Consider the following 21660-nt stretch of genomic DNA (forward strand, 5'->3'; position numbering starts at 1 on the left):
AGAGAGAGAGAGAAAGTGGGTTATGTTCCAGCTCCCTTGCCATAGGTTTTTATTCGTTTTTTCATGGATTGTCATTTTTTTTAGATGGGCTATCCAGCAAGGTCATTGCATGTCGTGGGAGGTTACACTGCCCCATTTGTGTTCCATTTTAGTTTGGATGGTGGAGCTCAAGTAAACTTTAAGTGTTGGTAAACATTTTTTTTGTTTGTTTCAGAAGTGCTTCTTGTTTGGATGACTCAGCCTGTTATGTAATTGCAGGCACAGTGCGATCTACTAATCGTGACTAATTTGTTTGTTTTACTCTGCGTTCTACAAACATGTTGTTAAATTCACAGCTTCTTTTGCTCACAATGTACAGATGCGCCTGCACACAATATATTTAAAATTATAATGCAAATTTCATCTTCTGACTGCATTCCCTAACCCTCTTCATGGGGGTTGCTCAAGAAAGGGGCGCTACTACCAGCTTCCTGTTGTCAATTATGTTTGGGTTCTTCTGAAAATTAATTATTCGTGGGTTTTAGGTCTGGTGCATGACAACAGCTGACAATATTCAGCTTGTTGGATTAGGGATAGCATGCAGCTTATTGCAAACATTGAAATGAGTTCTGTCGCTTTCAAACTGAGTATACTTCACAAACTACAGACTGTGAAAAGGGGCCTCTGCTACTCCATGAATTATTTTGTTCCTGTCACTAAATTGCACTGTGTCTTAATGGCCCTTTGTTTTAAAGTTACAAATGCCTCCAAATAAGGTTGAGATGTTGTTCTGGGTTGAAAATGAAATCCAGTGTATATGTTTCTTTTTTTAATTTTTTTTTATTGACAAGCAAGTCAAGGAGAGCAGCATTTTTCGTATACATACAAAAAGAAAAATTCCAGTTATTACAGGTACAGATCTACATGCTGAAATAAAAGACAAATGAACAAAGAAATAGAAATTCTTAGCCATACTAAATCAATAGCGCCAGCTTGAACACATAGGTTCCGTTAACTATATCAGTATAAAATGTACAAAAAGTTGTCCCAGATCTTTCCGAACTTAACAGTTGCTTTTAAGCCTCTGCTCCTGACCAGTGCACCCTCCATAGTGTAAATTTCATGTAAGAGATTCCACCACTCGATCGTGTGACGGGGGTTCTGCGAAATCCAAGCCCTGGCTATCACCAATCTGGCACAGGCCAGAGCTATGCTTAACCAATTCCTATTGGTGATGCCCGTAGAGTATATAGATAGTAATACCAAAGGTGCAGTGATTGAAGTATTAATCAACTGTTTTTGAAGTAAAATATTTTCGATTTCTGACAAGTATTTGGTTAATGATGGGCATGCATAAATCATATGTATGAGGTCTGCCGCCACCAGACCACATTTGGGGCATTTAGTGCGATCGCTACCTGGATTGTTTTGTGACCATTTAGATATTTTTAATGGAGTATAATAAAGTTGACTAACCGTCCTATATAATTGTAGTTTCAGACTAGAAGAGTGAACTACTTTATTAATATTAACTAAAGAGGCTGAAATATTCTGGGATGTCACATTAGATCCTAAATCAGTAGTCCATTCTAACGCCAATCTAGGGCAGTCATCCAGTTTATTTTGACCAAGACACTTGTATCCCAGACGAATTTGTGACTTCCTTTTAGTAGAATAAAAGCAAGTCCAGATATCTGAGCTATTAATTTGTTTCAAATTCATCTTACGTATCAGATAATCCTTCATTTGAATATATTTGTATATCATTACTTCGGGCAAGTTGTACAAAATTTTCAATGTTGCAAATTGTAGAAAACCATCTGTGCCATATAAGTCTCCTAGCGTCTTGATTCCATACTTAGCCCAGTCCCGCCCAGTTTTATCACTAAAAATATCAGGAAGCCCTGGATTGTCCCAGAGTGGTAGCTCAGTATGATAAAAGGAAGTGTCACAATTACTCAAAATCAGGTTCCAAATACGTACTGCATCTCTCGCAGTCTTAAATTTTACACGTTTAAAATAATTTGGGTCTTGCACTTTTGCCAAGAATTGTTTTGAGTTAGTACCAAGCATGAACTGATAGGAAAATTCAGAACCCCTCTTTCAAGTGGTAATTTTAATGTAGACATAGACCTTCTAGCCTCCTTCTAGCCCCAGATAAAGCTGCTGAAGATTCCATCTAGTTTTAAAAAAAATAAGTTATTAACCCGAAAAGGAATGGAGCGGAAAAAAAATAAAAATTTCGGCAAGATGTTCATCTTGATCAAGTTAATTCGACCAAGTAGGTTAAGCGGGATCTTGTGCCATTTTTTAAGCAACATGGTTGCCTCTTTTAATAAGGGATCATAATTTAATGTATTTATTTCAGTAATCTTGGAAGAGATCATTACCCCTAAGTAGACTGCGGACTTACAAAGTCCTTGCACTAAAGAGTTGGCTTGATAATTCATGATAACCTGTGTTTTGTTAATTTTTAATTTATAGCCGGAGGTAGCTCCAAAGTTATTAGCTTCTTCCGTTATTCCTACTAGTGCATCCACCACATTAGTGGTATAAATGGCTAAATCGTCCGCATATGCAGTTATTTTAAGAATTTTGTCTTCATGCTGCATCGGTACAATCTTAACTTGAGCTTGCAAGGCATTAATAAATGGCTCCATAGAGAGAGCAAATAGCAGGGGTGATAGCGGACACCCCTGCCGAGTCCCCCTTAAGATCGCAAAAGTTGATGAGAGTGACCCAGCATAGCTGATTTCAGCGTTGGGGTCTCTGTATAATGCCTGTATGCTTCTAAGGAAGCGCCCTTTAATGCCAAATTGCTTCAAGACCCCCCCACAAATAATCCCACCCCACTCGTTCAAATGCCTTCTCTGCGTCTAAAAGTATCATACCGAGTGGAGTGAGATTAGTTGCAGCCACGTCGAAGGCAGTGATGGCCATGTTGACATGGATGGTAGTATCCCTCCCTACGACAAAGCCATGCTGTTCATCATTTACCAAATGCAGCATGAGAGGTGCCATTCGCATTGCTAAAAGTTTGGAGTAGGCTTTAGCGTCAGCGTTTATCAGAGAGATAGGTCTATAAGACCCGCATTCCATAGGTGGTTTATTTTTTTTCTTTAAAAAACATAATTTTAGCTGTTTTCCAGGAGTCCGGGGCCTTCCCTGTAACACCAACTAAATTAATTACTAAACAAAAAAGGAGGCAAAATTTCATCCGCGCAAATTTTGTATAATTCTATCGGAAGTGTATCCTCACCTGCCGCCTTGTTAGATGGAAGAGAGGAAACAGCAAGACGCAACTCTGCTAGTGTATACTTCGCCTCCAATTGGTCAATACTTTCCTGATCTAAACATTCTCTTACATGTAGTTTCTCTTTTATATAAGATTGTATCTGATCTTCCGTACTCCTACTCTCGGGAGTGTATACGTTTTCATAATATGAGACAAATTGTCCCATAATTTGTGCAGGTTAGGAGTATAGAATATCATTGGGGCCTTTAATGGATTTAATTAAAGCCGTTGCCCGATCGTCAGCAACTTTATAGGCCAGGAGTTTCCCTACTCTATCCCCGCATTCATATTGGGAAAGTTTATATTTAAGTTTTTTACGACTATTTTTCTCCCTGAGGGAGCTTTTAATAGTTGAACGAAAAGTAACAAGTTTAGTTTCTAATTGAGCAATGTCTTGAATGCTCAGCCCACCAGCCCTAAGATTATCAGCTAATTGTTTTTCAACTAGCAAAATATTAGCGGTTGCCACCGTGGTTTCTTTCTTATGCAATGCGTTTTGTTTAAATACATATTGTTGCGCTAGACCCCTTATTGAGGCTTTGCAGGCATCCCACACTGATAAAAGAGTAGCAGTATTAATATTGATTTCAATAAATTCTTTTATATGTTCCTTAAGTCCTGCTACAAATACTACATCTGTTAGTAAATATCTAGGGAACGTAAAAGGCCGCTGTTCTAATGGCCTTTGGACTATACATAATGTAAAAAGTATAGGGTTATGATCAGATGATATTCTTGGAAAGATCTCCATATGTCCTGTATCAATCAATTCATCTGATGCCCACGTCAGATCTATATGTGAGCATAATTTATGGGGGGATGAATAGTAGGTGTATCCAGGTATACCAGGATGGAGATTCCGCCATACATCTTTCACATTATGTATCCTTGCTAATTCCAGATTTGCAGCCCTGGTTTTACGCATGCGTCGGAATATCCCTCTCTTCGTCACATCCTGTTCATAATTTAGCAAACTATTAAAATCCTCCATCAGAATGAGTTCTCCCTCCCAAGAAAGTAATTCTACATTCAACCAATCAAAAATGCGTGGTTCATCCGTATTCGGCCCGTAAATGGCACAAAAAACAAAGTTACAATTTTCTACCCGCATTTGCGCAAGTGCCCATCGACCCCCATTATCTGCAGCAGTTTTAATCACTTCCCCGTGTAATTGTCGCTTCTTCAAAATTGCCACTCCACAAATAGAAGCATTTAAAGTAGTACATACCACCCTTTCGTATCCCAATTGGCCCAAAAGTTTCTTATCCTTAAAACATATATGCCTTTCTGTTAACATAACCAAATGTGGATCATACATTTTCAATTCCTCATAGACCAAGCTTCTTTTGTTTTTATTATTCAAGCCGGACACATTCCAGGCTAGGCATCTAAAATGCCACATTTTGAATAAATATTAAATCAATACGATCTGTCCCTTTACTTGAGTTCGTGCTCATTTCTGGTTTGAAAACTGCCCAGTTACTCTCACTTAGACTTGTCATGTCCTTTTCTGTTTTTTACCCTCCTCACCACCCCCCCTCCCTCTACCGCCCCCTTCCCTGCCCTCCACCCCCGTACCATGTGGGAAAGCCCCCCTCACGTACCCGCTTCCGCTGGATGGGCAGCCACCTGTAGGTGCAGCTGTCTAAAGAACCCTCACCCTCAAATGTATAAATCTTAGACCCCCCCGAGTACAGTATCAATTAATCAGCACCTTGTCGACCACCATTATATTTCTGAAAGTTTATTCGTCCTAACACCTTTATAGAGTAGTAATTTTTGCTAACACCGCCTCGGCTTCCTTGACCTGATTGAGGTAATACGTATGACCTGCTTTGATGACTTTTAGGCAGGCCGGTTCCTGGAGAAAAACCTGTGCACCTGCCGACTTAAAGGAATCAATCAGTTGTCGTAAATTCCAGCGCCTCTCCATTGTGCTCTTACATAAATCTGACCTGACAAAAAAGATTACATCTTCTGTCACTATTGGGGACTTAGATCTTGCTTTCAAAGAGACAGCCTGCCTAAGTAAGAAATTCCCAAAAAAGATCAGGAAAGGACGGGGGAATTTGCTTCCTTTGTTTCTATTTACTAAAGGCAGTCTATGAACTCTCTGCAATTGAGAGTCCCAGTACCAGTCTGCCAAGTCGGGAAAGGCACGCTGAAAGAGTTTGTTGATGTAGGCGCGAGGGTCTGAGCCTTCTGAACCCTCTGGAATCCCAAAGAGTCTGAGGTTCTGCCTTTGCTGTCTGTTCTCCAAATCCTTGATTTTATATTGCAAAGCCCGGATCTCTTCGTCATGGCGGGCAGACTTTAGCTCTGTACCTGCTGACTGTTCTTCCACCAGTACAACCCTCTGCTGTAATTATTCTACCTCTTGGGTAATGCCACTCATTTTGCTATTAACCTCAAGTAGACAATTTTGCATCTTGGTATTATCTTCTTTTAACTGCAAAAAGAGTTGTTGAGCTTCATGCCACTGTTCGGTCATAGTGTGCAGAATTAGAGCTAGAGAAGGGTTCTCAGACTGTGGTGGCCAGGCGGATTATCCATACAGGTAGTGTCTCAGAAGATGATTTTGAAGAGATATGCGTGCCCATACAATAATTCCTGTTCACCTCAGCCGTAGAAGCTATTGTAAGAGGGGTTGTGCTAACAATGTGAGTAGGAGCCGTGCTATTAGCCCCCTCTCTTCCCTCCATTACTGCCTGCGGGTGTCTCCCCTCTACTATGGTAGACTTTAAAGTTCTATCCGTAAGAGACCGATTGAGGCATTTAGGAGAGATAGAATTGCTACACACGTCTTGAGAGGGTAGGGGCGGCTCCGTCGGACTAGTTCCTGATAGCCGTAATGCCATGGTTTTGACCCCCCTCTTGGCCTGGATCCATTTTCGCAGTGGACTCTCGTCCAAGATAGGTTTGCCTCTAGTGTTCGAAAATGATATAACCATAGAAAGAGTGGAGGGGTTAATATTCTTCTTGTTCTTAACCTTACTTTTGGCCTTGCCCCTTCCTTTTTTCCGAGCAAGCAGCTTCACTGCGTCCAGGGGAGAATACACCCCCCCGTCTTCCTCCTCATCGGCCAGTTCCTCGTACTCATCATTAGAGGCATCAGCTTTTTCCATGTTCCCCAAGAGAAGATCGCCGGGGGGTTTATTTAATTCGCTGCTGTTGAGTATTTTTTGCGCAGCGGTGGCCTGCACCGACTTAGTCTGTTCCGAGGTACTAGGAGTTGCGGCGTTTATTGCATTATTCTGTTCAGAGCCACTTAGGTCTAGCTCCGCGTCCGCGTCTGCCAACTCCAATTCCAGCTCCTTCTCCTTGTCAGCTGAGACCTCTGATGCCACCACTACATGTGTATCCCCGTCTATAGGGCCTTCGATCCTATCAGTCACCTCGGTCATATCAGCTGTATCTTTAATCAGATCTTCTCCCACATCCCGCTGCTCACTCTCCGTAGTTTCCACATTCAATTGATCATTCAACGTGGTGCCTACTTTGCTGTCTTTAGTGCCATTAACTGCGGCAGTAACAGTGGCAAAAACAGTTTTAGACTTAATCAATGCACTTTTATCAGTGGCAGTAAACAGAGAGGGACGGATGATTTGCTGCTTACCAGATGGAAGTTCAACCTTGTCCTGTCTCCCTGCAGTCTCCGAGGTTTGTGAGCTCGTTCCAGTGATCAAAGCTGGCGCACATACAGAAGCCTTCACAGAAACCTTCGCATCCGTTGTCTTCAGATTTTCAGCCGGTGCAGTGCTCGCAGCGGTGGAAACAGTTCCCTGAATACCGCCCTCCTCCGCTACTGCTGTCGGGACACCCCTCGCAGCCCGTGGGCCTCTTGGAAGATTCTTCGGAGCCCAGCCTCCCCCGAGCACTCTCCATGTCAGGCACTCCAATCGTCCGCCAGGTGTAGGGGCCGAGACCACGACCCAGACCCGAAGAGCCGAGCCAAGAATACAGCATCCAACGAGCCCAGCGAGCCCAGCCCGTCCCAGGAGAGAGAGCGTCCCGACCGGCGTGTCCGACCAGAAACAGAAGCCGCATCCGCCGTTCTCCCAAAGGTAATTACCTTCATGCGAAGTTGTAGGAAAAAGTTTTGAGCAGGTTTTCTCTTTTATCGTTTTGGCGTTAGGTTTAGCCAGTTGAATCAGAGGGAATCAGAGGGTACTAGGTCCGTATGATCATCGGCAAAAGCATCGAGGTGAGGGAGCTACAGACTCAGGCTGCACCGTAGTGGCGTCTTCAGTCCGCCATCTTGCCCAGTGTATATGTTTCACTCTACATCTTCCTCTTTCTACGTGACCTGCTTAGATCCAAGCAGTGACTGAGACTTAAGAGAAAGGAAAACTGGTTTGTTGTTTCTGTATATGTTTTTTTGTTCAATTGTGTAGGTGTGATTCTGAAAATGTATTACTATAGAATACTTTACAGTTGTGGCATCGTTAAAACGGTCACTCATAGTTTCAAACTGTTCTACCACTATCTGGAACTCTTTTAATCATGACTCTACGATATTGACTACCAACATTTTATGAAGCTAAAAAGCTGTGCAGTTAAGAATTGTAATTATATACTTCCCTATATGTGATTACCGTGGCAATATATTTGTAGTCAATATTCTTCAATAGCTTTACATGTAGTTTGAGGATGCTGACTTTTATGTTTAGACATACAAACTAAACCAAAACTGCATTTATCCCATTTGTTTATTTTTTCCATGGGACATTGCTGGGTAGTTTAATATTTCTAGAAGGATAGAGTTCTCTCCTATCCAGGTATCCATTCTTTCTTAATCCTTGCTGCCGCATCTTTTTGGCTGGCTCTGAGGCTTTACTTAGGAACGAGGTCACTGGACTTGATTAATCCATTGGTTGCTATGGGGGTAACCTGTATTTAGCTTGGCCAAAGAAGTACTTGAGATCCGGTCACGTGACCAGGGTTTCTTTCCATTTCCACAAGATCTACCATAGATCTAATGTCCTTTGGTTAAGGGTGTCGAAGATAAAGAGTTACTCCCTGTGGAAGCTACTCTATTTGGACCTAGAAGGTCCTTTGGCCGTTGCCCTACATCTGCAATGGCTCACATTACTCCCAACATGATTCCAGAGGAACACCTGTGTTGCAGTGGCAGCTAACAGAGGGAATGCTGTGGGGCGGTGGGGGAGGGGCAGGGTCGGAGGGTAGTGGACTCCGACATACGGCGGAACGGAGTAAAGTAAGTAAATAAATAAGTAAAACAAATTACATTGCGCGCCCTGCATCGCCTAGTTGGTGATGCAGGGCGCGCAAGGAAAATTTTTTATTTATTTATTTACTTACTTTACTCTGTTCCGCCGTATGTCAGAGTCCACTACCCCCCCCCCCACCCTAGACCTCCCCTGCCTCACCGCCCGCAGCACTCCCTCTCGAGCCGCCACTGCTGTGTTGAAGACCTTCTTGAAACAACCCTTATCTGGTCCATTAGTACTTGAAGAGGTTTTTAATTTACTACAATCGCTCAACAATGTAAAGTGGTATTATATTTGTTTATAAAAACAATGCAGAGTGTTGAAAATTTTACTAATAAAGTGTAAGCACCCTGTTCTATGGGAATCTTTGTCTTGTCTACTCCATATTTTCAATGGGTGTTACAGAGACTTGTGTAGATACATCATATTTCTAAATAAAAATGCCATTACAAAATAGTAAACAGTTGACAAATGAAGTGTTGCTATTTGTGACAACTGATATAAACAAGCATTGCATCAGTTACAAGAATTACTTACATTTAAATAATACGAGTGTGTTGTCATAATAACACGATTTGTGGATGTTATAATAATAACATTCAATTTACACAAGAGGGAGTGAAGTAACTTCATATATAACTCAATCTTCCCTCTTTATACCGATAATTTCACTCTGAACACTGAAGAAACAAGTCAATCATCAGGAACATTTTACTTTTTGAAGTTGCAGCTAACAATAAAACTTACCTTCGATCATCTAGTGGAGGCGGTGTTGTCCAGTGGTCATAGTTCGTCTCAACACGGAACCACCTGCAGTAAATAATATAAAGCACATTTAGAAGTGTTTACAGAGAAACAAATATATTTCAAATTCTCTGAACGATAAGGACAACATGTAAGTATTCATATTTATGCATACAGATTTTTATAAAACATGGACAAGTTGCTAGGGGCGGCCTCTCCGCAATGGCTTTAGAGCGCCGCCCCCCAGCAACAAGAGGAAAAATAAAATGATAATAAAGGCATTTTATTATCATTTTATTTTTGCCTGTCTGACAGCTGATGAAGCGAGTCTTTAGCAGGATACGGCCAGGAAATTCTGTGTGATAGGCATTGCAAGGGTAGGAGTGGTGGGCACTTTTGAGTACACGTCTGTTTGGCTGGCCATTTTAGGCCAGTCAATCAGACATGCGCACTTAGGTTTACCCAACCCAGCTGTGTTGCACAGCGGGGTTGGAGAAATACTATAGGGTCTCAAGCACTGTCTAAGTGGCCTCTGGGAGCCTGCGCAGTGTGCAGACGGAGTAGAGTATGGGGAGAGAGGAGCAAGGCGACGGCTATCGGAGCAGGAGGTAAGTGCAATTTTAATAATTTTAATTATGTGTTTAGTTTTGAATGTTTTTCTCCCCCCACTCACCCCACCAATAAGCAATTATAGTAGCCTCCACTGCCACTTGTCTTCGTCACTTCAGAGCACTGAAAAGTATAAAGGTATTTGCAACTGCAAAAATGCCTTTTAGTATGTATAAAACACGAATTGTGATTCTGTAAAATGTAAATGACCCACTATTTAGGTTTGCAACTCAATATCGATTCACAAGGGGCATGTTTAGAGCTTCCTTCCCAAATATTGAATATGAATGGTATGCATTCATGTTTTATCTGGTGGCAAACATTAATACTTCACTAACTACAAACATGTAGTGGTAAGACATTTGCAAAAGGAAAGTGGTCCCTAAGGGATTCCTTCCCCTGCGAGAATGATGAAGAAAAATGTTGATCCCACAAACCACTGACTACTCTTAAAAAATGTTAGTTACATTTTTGTTTGTTTGAACACATCCTGTTTTCATTGAAAGAAAACGGGCTGAATTTGGACATAAAAAATTGCTTTATTTAAAAGCAATCACAGACATGGTGTTCTGCTGACTCCAATGATGTGATGTGCGAAATCGGGGTTGATGTAGTAAAGGAAGTGACCTCCATCTGTGAGCTACACATGGGATTTATCAATGTATATATCAAATATTCAAGTGTATTCACATGCAGCTTTATCTATTGTAGTTGTCTAAGGTAGTCTGGTGGTGTCCGGTTTCAACTCTTTTTATAATAAAAAAAAAACATTTTGACGATGGTGCCCCCTTGCTAGGCTCTGAAATCACAAATAAGAAAACAGCTTGTTGCAAATGACAACAATCTTTATTCTTTTTCAGGCTGGATAGTACTTTCACTTGCACACATAAAATCACCAATGTTAAGGAAATGGAAAAAACCTGCCTTTTAAATCCAAATCTTGTAACATTGTTTTTGCCATGTTAAAGACATTTTTTTTTTTTACAAATTAGCAACACATACAAAGTGAAAAAATTAAAATAGTATTTGGAACATTAGCTAAGTAGGACTAGATAGTAGTATAAAAGTGGTGTACCCCCTTGTTTACCTGTTCTGCATGATCCTTGTTTCACTTAACTCACCCTCCTTGTAAAGGATCAAGAGGCCATATGTCTGCTGGCCCATTTCGGTCTCTAGTAATAACAACACCCTCATTGGGCGCAACTCCACCAACAATGTAGTAAACGTCTGCAATGATGGGTGTCTTGGCGAGACATAGAACAGCTGCCTGAAAATCTTCTGTTTCGCTCAGTGTCTACACGGAAACAAGATATGAATCATTTCTACTCTTAAGAGTAAGAAAAAGAGCTGAAAACCTTAAGGAGAATGTATATATTAGAAAATCAAAATAGAATACAGTAAGATGCATAATACTGTATATTAACACATACCTTATATATTTCTGTTAGTCTTTAGAATGATTTTTTGTACGTATTAATTATTGACAAAAGTACCCTTTTAAGATACTGCTAATATTCACATCTGCTTTTTAGGTCTGGCAGAGACAGCATAGGGCATGTCACAAAGCTCATGCAAACTGCAAAGTGTAGAGCAATAAGGTTATCCCCTGAAGTCACTGGCTGCTGTGTCATCAGTAACATTCATCACGCATTGAATGAATGTAACTTTCATGAAATATTCAGTTTTGCCACTGTGCTAAGTCATTTGACCATGTCATTGGTACCTTAGTATGGAAATTGGTTGAATGCACAAAGGAAGAGAACTCATTATTGTTCCTTTGCGTTTTGCTTTTTTTTTTAAGACAGTTTTTATTGACATTTTGACATTTAATACAGTACCTTCCCCCCCTCCCCCCACTTGAAGACCAAGGTCAGGAAACAAATTCGGTTAAACCACCTGAAATATATAAATGGAAGAGACAAGTTTCCAGAACATATTAGGTCATACATAAACTAACAAGATTTGGCAGCCAAAAAAGAAGAGAGAAAAAAAAATAATAAAAAAAAAATTAAAAAAAAGGAAGAAGAGAGAGATTCAAAATCCATCTTACATCTTTCATCTTTCTTCTACGGGATACCCTCTTTGTTATATTTCCTTTAAGTGTGAGCTTGTATCCAAAGTATCAGTGGTTCCCAGATAACCATCCCTTTTTGTTTCTTTTTTATGCCCTTATTTTTATATATTGCCACCTCCACACTACATATTGCAAGTAATCTAGCCCTCCATTGTGTGAAGGACGGTGGATGAGAGTCGAGCCATGCGGAGGCTATACACAGTCTAGGAGCCGCCATGGCTACAAAGATCAGCCCCTGTTGATTTGTTGGCCGCTCAGTTACAGCCACTCCTAGGATTATTTCTTCAGTGGAAATAATAATTTCTACCTGAAATATATCCGATATGAAGTTGGATAGTTCTGTCCTAAGATTGGTAAGTGCTGAACACGTGGCGAACATGTGAATATCGTTGGCTGCAGCCAATGAACAACGTGGGCAGGCAGTTCCCAGCCCGCTGGCCCATTGGCCCATTTTATACAGTGTGTAGTAAAGGGAAAAAAATGTTTTGTAAAATTGTGCTTGCAATTTTATTGACATTAGCCATGTTTGTGCAAGCTCTAGTGCGCGAGCAGGTGTTGCTTGCTGCACCACTAGGTTAGTTTGCCATCTAGCGAGATGTTTATCTAAATCATCCGGAAGAGTACTATTAAGCTCTTTGTAAATTTCCCCGATTTTAGGAGTATTTTCCAGACACAAATTATCTATGACTGCAATATTTTGAAATTTGCATCGCCCCCCCATTTTCCTTGACAAAAAATCCCTAACCTGTAAGTATTTGAAAAAATCCCTATTGCTGATATTATAGTCATTGCGAAGTTCTGAGAAGCTTTTCAATCGATTTGCGGTAAAGAAGCTGCCTAGTTGGGTAATCCCTTCCCTAACCCACCTAGACATACATTGGAAAATCTCTGGGAGATCAGGGTTGCCGCTAACTGGAGTATAGCAAGAAAAACGTCCCAACCCTAAGAGTTTACGAATATTGATACAAGCTTTCCAAATTTCCGAGATAGTCTTGAGTTTTGTTTTCTTAAAAAAATTGTCGTTAATATGTCGCCATAAACACCCTTTGCTTCTATCTCCTAGAACCATTTCCTGAGGGGTCGGGATTGCAAGGTTATTTGAATCAATGGCTATCAGATTCGTGCAGTAATTTGCCACTGTTGCCCAATAGTAAATCCTAAAGTTTGGCATAGCTAATCCCCCTCTTTCTTTTTGCAGCATAATCCATTTTAGTGCCCTTCGAGGTTTCTTGAATCCCCAGATAAATCTAGAAAACAGGGATTCAAATTTTTTAAAATAATGCGGGGGAAACTCAAGACATATTGTTCTGAAGAAGTATAAAAATTTAGGTAGGATCAGCATTTTAATCAGATTGCACCGGCCACCAATCGTCAGATGTAGATTATCCAATCTAACCAAATCTTTTCTGGTGCGCCCTATTAATGGGTCAAGGTTTATCTGTACAATTTTGTCTACCTTGGAGCTTATACTAACGCCTAGGTAACTAGCTTGTTCCACTACTCTAACGTCCATCATCTCTACTTTGTCATTTATAACAACCTGAGTTTTCCCAGTATTTAATTTATATGCAGAGGTTTTGCCAAATTGTGTCGCTTCCTTCTCCACAATCTTGATAGCCTCCTTGGGATTGGTGGTAACTAACGCTATATCGTCCGCGTAAGCTAGGACTTTTGTATCATAGTTATTGATCATGATAGATGGCACGCAAGGATGGCTTTCAAGTTTGCGGATAAATTGGTCAATGTATATCGCGAATAGGAGAGGCGAACAAGGACACCCTTGTCTGGTTCCCCGCGTAATCATGAAACTCTCGGACATATTCCCATTTATCACAATGCTAGCGCTTGTGTTGGCATAGAGTCCTTGGATAGCTTTAATAAATCCCATCGTTATTCCCCGATTTGCCATGGCTGCCCACAAAAACTTCCAGGAGACCCTATCGAACGCCTTTTCCGCATCCAAAAGAATAAGGGCCATAGGGTCTCCTGTAGTTTCCGTAAAGTCGAACAAAGAGATTACCCTCTGTATATGATCCGTGGTCGATCTGCCGGGGATAAATCTGTGTTGTCGGACTGATACCATTTTGTGGATTATAGGTGCCAAGCGACCTGTGAAGAATTTAGAGTATATCTTGGAGTCTCCATTAATCATTGTTATCAGGCGATACGAGCCCAATTCCAAGGGATTTTTCTTTTTCTTCAAAAAGATCATAATCTTTGCCAATGACCAAGATGGAGGTGGGTTTCCTCCTTGAAATATGGATTTAAAAAGTTGTAGCATGATAATTGTTAGTTGATCTGAGAATATAAGAAAAAACTCTGTAGGGATCCCATCTACGCCTGCTGCCTTACCAGTGGTCAGAGATTTCATGGATAACAATATTTCATCCCAGCTAATGGGAGAATCCAATCCACTTTATCCTCTTGTCCCAGAAGCTCCCCATCTCTTCATCAAGATAATCTCTCGGATCCTCTTGCTCTCCTAACGGTTCCTTGTACAATTCTGAATAAAACCTTTGAAAAGCAGTTCTAATATCATGTTCTTCAAGTCTCAAAGAGCCATTACTATCATTATTAGCTTTGATCATATTTCCCGTCATTTCCTCCCTTGTACGCACTGCCAGCTGGTGCCCCACTTGCTTGCTAAGTTCATAGGTTTTTTCTTTATAGATCATAGCTTTAGTAATTGCTTTTTCCGTAAAGATCTCAGATATTTTATTTCTAGCTAACGCAACTTGCGCTTATCCCTCAGTGCCCTGGTCTGTTTGTACAGCTATGATCAGATCTGCCTCAGTTTTATTCAAATTCTGATGTAAGAAGGCTAGTTGTTGTTTCTCTTTTCTATTAGTGGGTACTGAGAATTGCAGTGTCTCCCCTCTAATACCAGCCTTCATTGCATCCCAGACAACCTCAACAGGAGCACTACCCAGGTTTATTTCTAAAAAAATGATAGCCACTCTCTCATAAGCATACAGTACTCCTCATTTCTTAAGAAGGCTCTTTCAAAGGTCCAATTGTTTCTAGTACGAGTAGTACTGCTGCATGTTATATTCAGATCTAGTGGGTTGTGGTCGGATAGTACCCTTGGAAGCTTCCTTACAGTGCAGTTGTCCCTGACTGAATTAGGTAAAAGAAAAAATCTAGACGGGCATGACGAGAATGGGGATGGGAAAAGAAAGTATATTCTTGATCCCCGGGATGACCCAGTTGCGATCCGTCCGATAAGCCATGCCGTTCGCACAGATCTTTAAATGCTCTAAAGACTTTGGGTTTCCTCCCTTGATAATTAAATTCCTGGGCCGAGGTCCAGTCTCCTGGTAGGTGAAGGTTGAGGTCACCACACACAATAAGAGGCAAGGGCCAATGTACTAGTTCATTAGAAATGTTTATTAGAGTTTCTGGGTCGTGCCCCAGATTCCCATAAGCTGTACATAAGGTCACAGTGTTCCTGCCACCATTGTATCTGCACTCTGTGATGGCCCATCTTCCAAATTTGTCTGCAAGAGAGTGATTGAATTGTAAGCCGCCTCCTTTAGCAAGAACGGCCACTCCCTTAGTACGAGTTCCCTGAGTAGATGTAGTTATGAGTTGGAACCCCAAGGCTTTTAAGAGATGTTGTTGTCCCCTCTCTATATGGGTCTCTTGTAAGCAAACTACTTTAGGCTCCATAGCATGGAGACCTTCTGCTACTATTTGCCTCTTTTTTAAGTCATTGAGTCCGCAAATATTTAAGGATACAATTCGTAATCTAGCCATCCTGCTTATAGATCTTACTTTGAGCTAAAGCCATATTTATTGTTTTTAACCACCTTGCTTGTCCCTTCAGAGCCTTTATCAGATCTTTAAGTTCTAGTAACAAATTTACTCCATTTAAAGCCACAAAAATAATCTCTTCACTAACTGTCTTCCCTTGGTCTTCCACCCATTCCCTCCCTCACTTCCCTTCCCCCTGCTTGCCCCCCCCACCTCTCCTCTTACCAGCCTATGAGGCGTCCTGGGTCCTGGAGTACCCAGGTGTGGGCGTCAGTATAATCAGTGTGCCTACGCTTGCCCCGTGGCCTGGTCCTATGTACTCTAGATATCTCGACTGTAGGGCGGTAAATGTTCATTTTATCAGCTTGGCTGTTTCATTGTACATTATTAAACACCACCACATATTAAATATCATATTTGATTCACAAGTTTATCGCTATTTCCCATCCTTTCCCCTTCTCCAAAATGTGACCCATAGTATTTACAAGTACTAAGGGGTACATTAGGATTGCGGTTAATCCGCATCCTCCGGGCCGGCGGAAGCCATCGCGGATTAGCCTTCCGTCCGCGGCGGAAAAGCACTAACATGGCTGGCGGTGTCTATGAGACACCGCCAGCCATATTAGGATGTCAGCGGTGCTATGCCTTTACACGGCAACTGCAAACACAACAATGATGGACAGAATGTGGATCAATGTCACACATTCACCCCAGTCCAAAGATCTGGGCCCAAATCCATCGTTTTTCCACTCCACACCACCCTGGGTTAGCCAATGGCGATATGCAAATCAGCGCTGACCCTGTGCCCCATGGGAACAGTCCAGTCCGAACTACAAAAGCCATGTCCTTCCCAGAACGGAAACAAGCATCCGAGGACCGGCCCGGTTTCGAGGTAACACCTCTCATCAGCCCGGCTAGCTTGATTCCAGTGGTGTGGAGTGCCTGGGACTCACGTCTGAGCATCCCCAGTACACTTAGAGCGGTAACTGCAAACACAACAATGATGGACAGAATGTGGATCAATGTCACACATTCACCCCAGTCCAAAGATCTGGGCCCAAATCCATCGTTTTTCCACTCCACACCACCCTGGGTTAGACAATGGCGATATGCAAATCAGCGCTGACCCTGTGCCCCATGGGAACAGTCCAGTCCGAACTACAAAAGCCATGTCCTTCCCAGAACGGAAACAAGCATCCGAGGACCGGCCCGGTTTCGAGGTAACACCTCTCATAAGCCCGGCTAGCTTGATTCCAGTGGTGTGGAGTGCCTGGGACTCACGTCTGAGCATCCCCAGTACACTTAGAGCGGTAACTGCAAACACAACAATGATGGACACTGTTGTGTTTGCAATTACCGCTCTAAGTGTACTGGGGATGCTCAGACGTGAGTCCCAGGCACTCCACACCACTGGAATCAAGCTAGCCGGGCTGATGAGAGGTGTTACCTCTAAACCGGGCCGGTCCTCGGATGCTTGTTTCCGTTCTGGGAAGGACATGGCTTTTGTAGTTCGGACTGGACTGTTCCCATGGGGCACAGGGTCAGCGCTGATTTGCATATCGCCATTGTCTAACCCAGGGTGGTGTGGAGTGGAAAAACGATGGATTTGGGCTCAGATCTTTGGACTGGGGTGAATGTGTGACATTGATCCACATTCTGTCCATCACTGTTGTGTTTGCAAATGCCTTTACACGGCGGCAATTCCGCTGTGCAAAGGCATACAGACTTGTCTTTGGGGGCCCGTTGCGGGCCCCCAGGGGTGAATGGGGCGTGGGGGGTGCACATGGGTGGTACCTATGGTACCCCCTGCCTTTGCGTGCACGAAGCGGCAGGCACCACGCGGTGCCTGCAGCTTCGTGCACGCAAAGGAAAACATGTTGTTTATAACATTGCGGCATGTGCTGCTTCAAGCAGCACCCGCCGCAATGTTAAATATACAGGATGTGACCGCCAGGGTGGCGGTCACATCCTAATTGGCACGGAGGGACCGCCGCTGCCCCTGCGGACGGTCCCTCCTCCTCTGGGGTGGCAGACGGACGAAAGTCCGTCCGCCATCCTAATGGCCTCTAAATGCGTTATTTAAAAAAAAAATGTGCACTGCATTGTTGAAGTCATGATATTTCTACATCCCAATTCATTGTACATTATTGAACACCACCACATATTAAATATCATATTTGGTTCACAAGCTGATCGCTATTTCCCATCCTCTCCCCCTCTCCAGGATGTGGCCCATAGTATTTACAAGTTCTGCGTAATAAACGCAGTACATTTTTCACACCGCAGTGTCAAAGTCTTTAGATTTCTTCATTCCATTAGGTCCCCTTTATTTGTCATTATTTTGTTTCGCTCTCTCCGTTAATTACTTTAGGTATGCCTCGGCCTGAATTTCACTTGTGAAACTTCTCGTTGCTCCCCTGAAGCTTATTTTTAAGCGTGCTGTATTTTGCAAAAATACTGTAGCTCCGATTTTTTCAAAAGGGATGAATAATTGTCTCATTCGCCATCTGCGTTCAACGGTTGCGTGTGTAAAATCCGGTCTAACAAGAAACACAAAACCCTTTTGTTGGGGCGTGGCTTAGCGGGCGATCATGGCGGACGTGGCTAGCTAGAGCTCCCGCCGGCCCGACATTTATCCTGGCATTATCCTGGCCCCTGAACCCTAAGAGTGCTCCAAGACCGAGGTGACTTTGGCGAACGACATTGGGAGCCGTCCGGTGCCCGGGACGACGCTCGGAGATCATCTGGGGCGGAGCGGCGAGTGGGTGCAGCGAGCGGCCTGGTGCCCATTGGTCAAGCCGGGGCCTCAATTTTGGCGTGCCCGGGCCGGAGGGCTCGACCCGGGGCCTGTGGCGCCGCTCCCTGACGGCGTTCCTTTTGCCGGCGGCCCATCGCGGAGTGCCCTATCTCTCCCCACATCACCGGCAGTGGGGGCCCGTGCCTGTGGAGGGCTTCGGTGGAGCCGCGGCCTGTCTGACCTTGGCGGAGCCGGGGCCTCGAGTTTGGCGGCCCCCGCTCGTGAATGTCCTCGCTGATCCTGGGGCCCTCCGCTGTTGCTGTTGGCGGCCCTCCACCTTTGGGGACACGGCGCTTTTCACTGCAGCTGACCGCTGTGCCCTGCCATCGGCGAGCGCTGCGCCCTCCGTCCCCACGGACCGAGGTGGGTCGGACTGGGGCGGCCAGTGCCTGTGACGAGCCGGGAGTGCCGGGGGGCCCGGTGCGGACCGGGCGCTGGCCAGCGGTGGGAGCCATCGGCCTGTGAGTGTGGCCCCCCCTCCCCCTGTGCCGCGTTGCAAGAGCGGTAGCAGGGCGCTGTGCCCGGGGAGGCTGTTGCGGGCCCTGGACATCCTGACCTCATTGGAGCTCGCTGGTCGCGCTGGCACGGAGTGGAGGAGGCGGACGTCTTGGGAGAGGTGCCCCGAGTGGCGCCTGCACACGTTGGGATCTGGTGGGGCCGCGCATCCTGGGTACCTGCCTATAACCGGCGGCTCGGCGACGGGTTGATCCTGAGTGGACTGGTGTGCTCCGGGTGCCCCGGTTGGGGCCTGAGTGAAGGACTTTCAAGCGGTGTGACCCCCTGCAGGTGCGTGCTACTAGCCGGTTGCTTTTGCCGCCGCCATGACCAGGGGCGCGGCCGCCACAAAGACTGGGCCCATCGACAAATTCACCGGCCCTGGTGGCGGTGCTGGAGCGGCTGGTGGGGGCCAGGGTGCTGGACCGGACAATGCGGCGCTGTTGACGGCCATTACCCAGTCCCGCGACATGTTAGATGCAAAGATTGGTGCGGTGGGTGCCGATGTGATGCTTCTGCGCCAGGACCTTCGCAACGCTGTCGCCCGCATTACCGAAACGGAGACCAGGGTCACAACAGTAGAGGGAGATGTTGGCGCCCTAAAAAAGAAGATTGCCGACATGGAACAGACTCAACGAGGCTTGGCGATGCGGGTGGAAGATGCCGAGGGGCGGGCGCGACGGAACAACCTGCGCTTTGTTGGCTTTCCGGAGGACTGTGAGAAAGGGCCTATGGATGTCTTCCTGTCCCGGTGGCTGGAGGGCTGGCTACCCCCGAACACCCTGTCGCGATGCTTCGTGGTGGAGCGCGCACACCGCGCCTTGACGCAGAAGCCGCCGGCTGGGGAGCGACCTCGCCCGATCATCGCCAGGCTCCTCAACTTCCACGACAGGGATGTTATTCTCCGGGAAGCGCGGCTTAAGGACACATTGCTCTATGACAATCATAGGATTATGATATTCCCGGACTACACCAAACTGGTTCACCAGCAGAGACATTCCTTTCTGGAAGCCAAGGCCAAGCTGCGTGGTCTAAAGATCCAGTACTCGCTGCTCTACCCGGCGCGCCTTCGGGTGATCTTCAACTCAAAGACCCATTTCTTTGATACACCGGAGGCTGTTTTCAATTGGACCGATGAGACTGTCAGGCTCCGCCCGCACGTCCAGCCGGGGCTGCACTCCGGGTCGCCGCGTGGCTCCTCGCAGGACCGGAGCAACCCATCTGGCAAGGGGAAACGCCATCGCAAATCCCGCTCCCGACGGAGGTCCCTGTCCCGGGATCCCCTGCTGGGGGACACTCAACCTGACACAGATTGACCTGGCGAGGACTCAGGATTGTCGCCGGCCGGGGCTGCCAACTGGTTGCCTTTCATCGATGTCCATACCCTGTGGCTGCTGAGCTCTGATCGATGGAGCGGACATTGACTGGTGCAGTATGGCCTTCTTCCCTGGAGGGTGTGTGGGCCCTCACGGTCTGGTTCTCCCTTGTTCGTGGTGCCTTACTCCTGATGTTGCTGTATTGTAGAGTGGGTTCGGGGTGCTCGTTATGGGCCGCCTCCTCCGGGTGGGGTTGGGGGGTGGTTCTAGGAGTGTGCCTAGTTGGTTTTAGGTTTTAGGGGGGCCTAGTTGGGATCCGTTGGTATGACTGGCTTTAGACGCTGTGTTGTGGGTCTGAAGTACCGTATGCCGCGACAGATACTTCATTGTTCATTGAGGTATAGGGGTGGGGGAGGGGGGACTTGGGGTGTTTAGTTGCTGATGGGTTGGGTTGGGGTTAGCGGGGTGGCGGGGGTTGGGGATGTGTTCTTAGGGGTGCACGTGTTTCGAATGATGTTGGCAGCTGGAGGGCTGGGAGTCTGGGTTGGGCTGCGGGGATTGCAGGGACTGACCCATCGTGACAATGGCTGATGCTCCACGACTTGTGCCGTCTGGTACTCTTATGCGTATATTGAGCTGGAATGTCCGGGGGCTACTGGACAAGATCAAACGGGGGCTGTGCTCCGTTGGGCGAAAAGGGACTCGGCTGATGTGCTCCTTCTCCAGGAAACACACATGCTGGGTACTAAGGCTCTGAGCCTGCAGAGGTTTGGCTTCCACCAGGTGTTTCATGCCGGGTTTACTAGGGGTTCGAGGGGGGTGGCAATCCTGGTCCACAAACTCACCAACCCCGAGCTTCGCGCTCGAGTGGCCCCCCAATATGGGGACCCCACCCCAACCCAAAACCCAAATAAAGAGCTTGGGCATGTGGTTGGACTCAAAGTTGGATTTTAAGCAACAAGCCACTACTCTATCCGCCACTTGCTTTGGCCTGATGCGTATGCTCAGGAAGGTGCTGCCTCTTCTTCCCTTCCAGGCACGAAGGATTATGGTGCAGGCCATTATCCTGTCCCGTCTGGACTACGGAAACTCATTGTACTTAGGAGCCCCTATTTCTACTACCAGAAGACTGCAGACTACCCAGAATGCAGCGGCTCGCCTTCTTTTAAACCTGGGTCGGCGAGACTCAGGCACAGCCGCACTCAGGAAACTGCACTGGCTGCCCATCAAGGCCAGAGTCGTGTTTAAGTCCATGTGCATTATGCACAAAGCCATGTGGAAAACTGGCCCAGCCATGGTTTGCTCCTTTGCAAACCCCTATCTTCCTAAACGAAGCTTGAGATCCAGCTCAGCTTTCCTGGCTACCG

The 21660-nt window shown here is 45.2% G+C and overlaps 1 protein-coding gene across 2 annotated transcripts in view; it reads right to left on the reverse strand.

Annotated features, from left to right (window-relative positions):
* The window catches only part of NAAA (N-acylethanolamine acid amidase), a 389727-nt gene that overhangs the window by 100283 nt on the left and 267784 nt on the right, over positions 1-21660 (reverse strand). For both annotated transcript variants that reach the window (XM_078676390.1, XM_078676391.1), the window contains exons 6-7: positions 10980-11152; positions 9253-9315 (exon numbers count right to left, since the gene is read on the reverse strand). In XM_078676390.1, the coding sequence (XP_078532516.1) occupies positions 9253-9315; positions 10980-11152 (236 nt within the window). The remainder of the gene's footprint in view (positions 1-9252; positions 9316-10979; positions 11153-21660) is intronic.

The sequence above is a fragment of the Lissotriton helveticus genome, chromosome 2_1 (assembly GCF_964261635.1).
Source record: "Lissotriton helveticus chromosome 2_1, aLisHel1.1, whole genome shotgun sequence".
Lineage (NCBI taxonomy): Eukaryota > Metazoa > Chordata > Amphibia > Caudata > Salamandridae > Lissotriton > Lissotriton helveticus.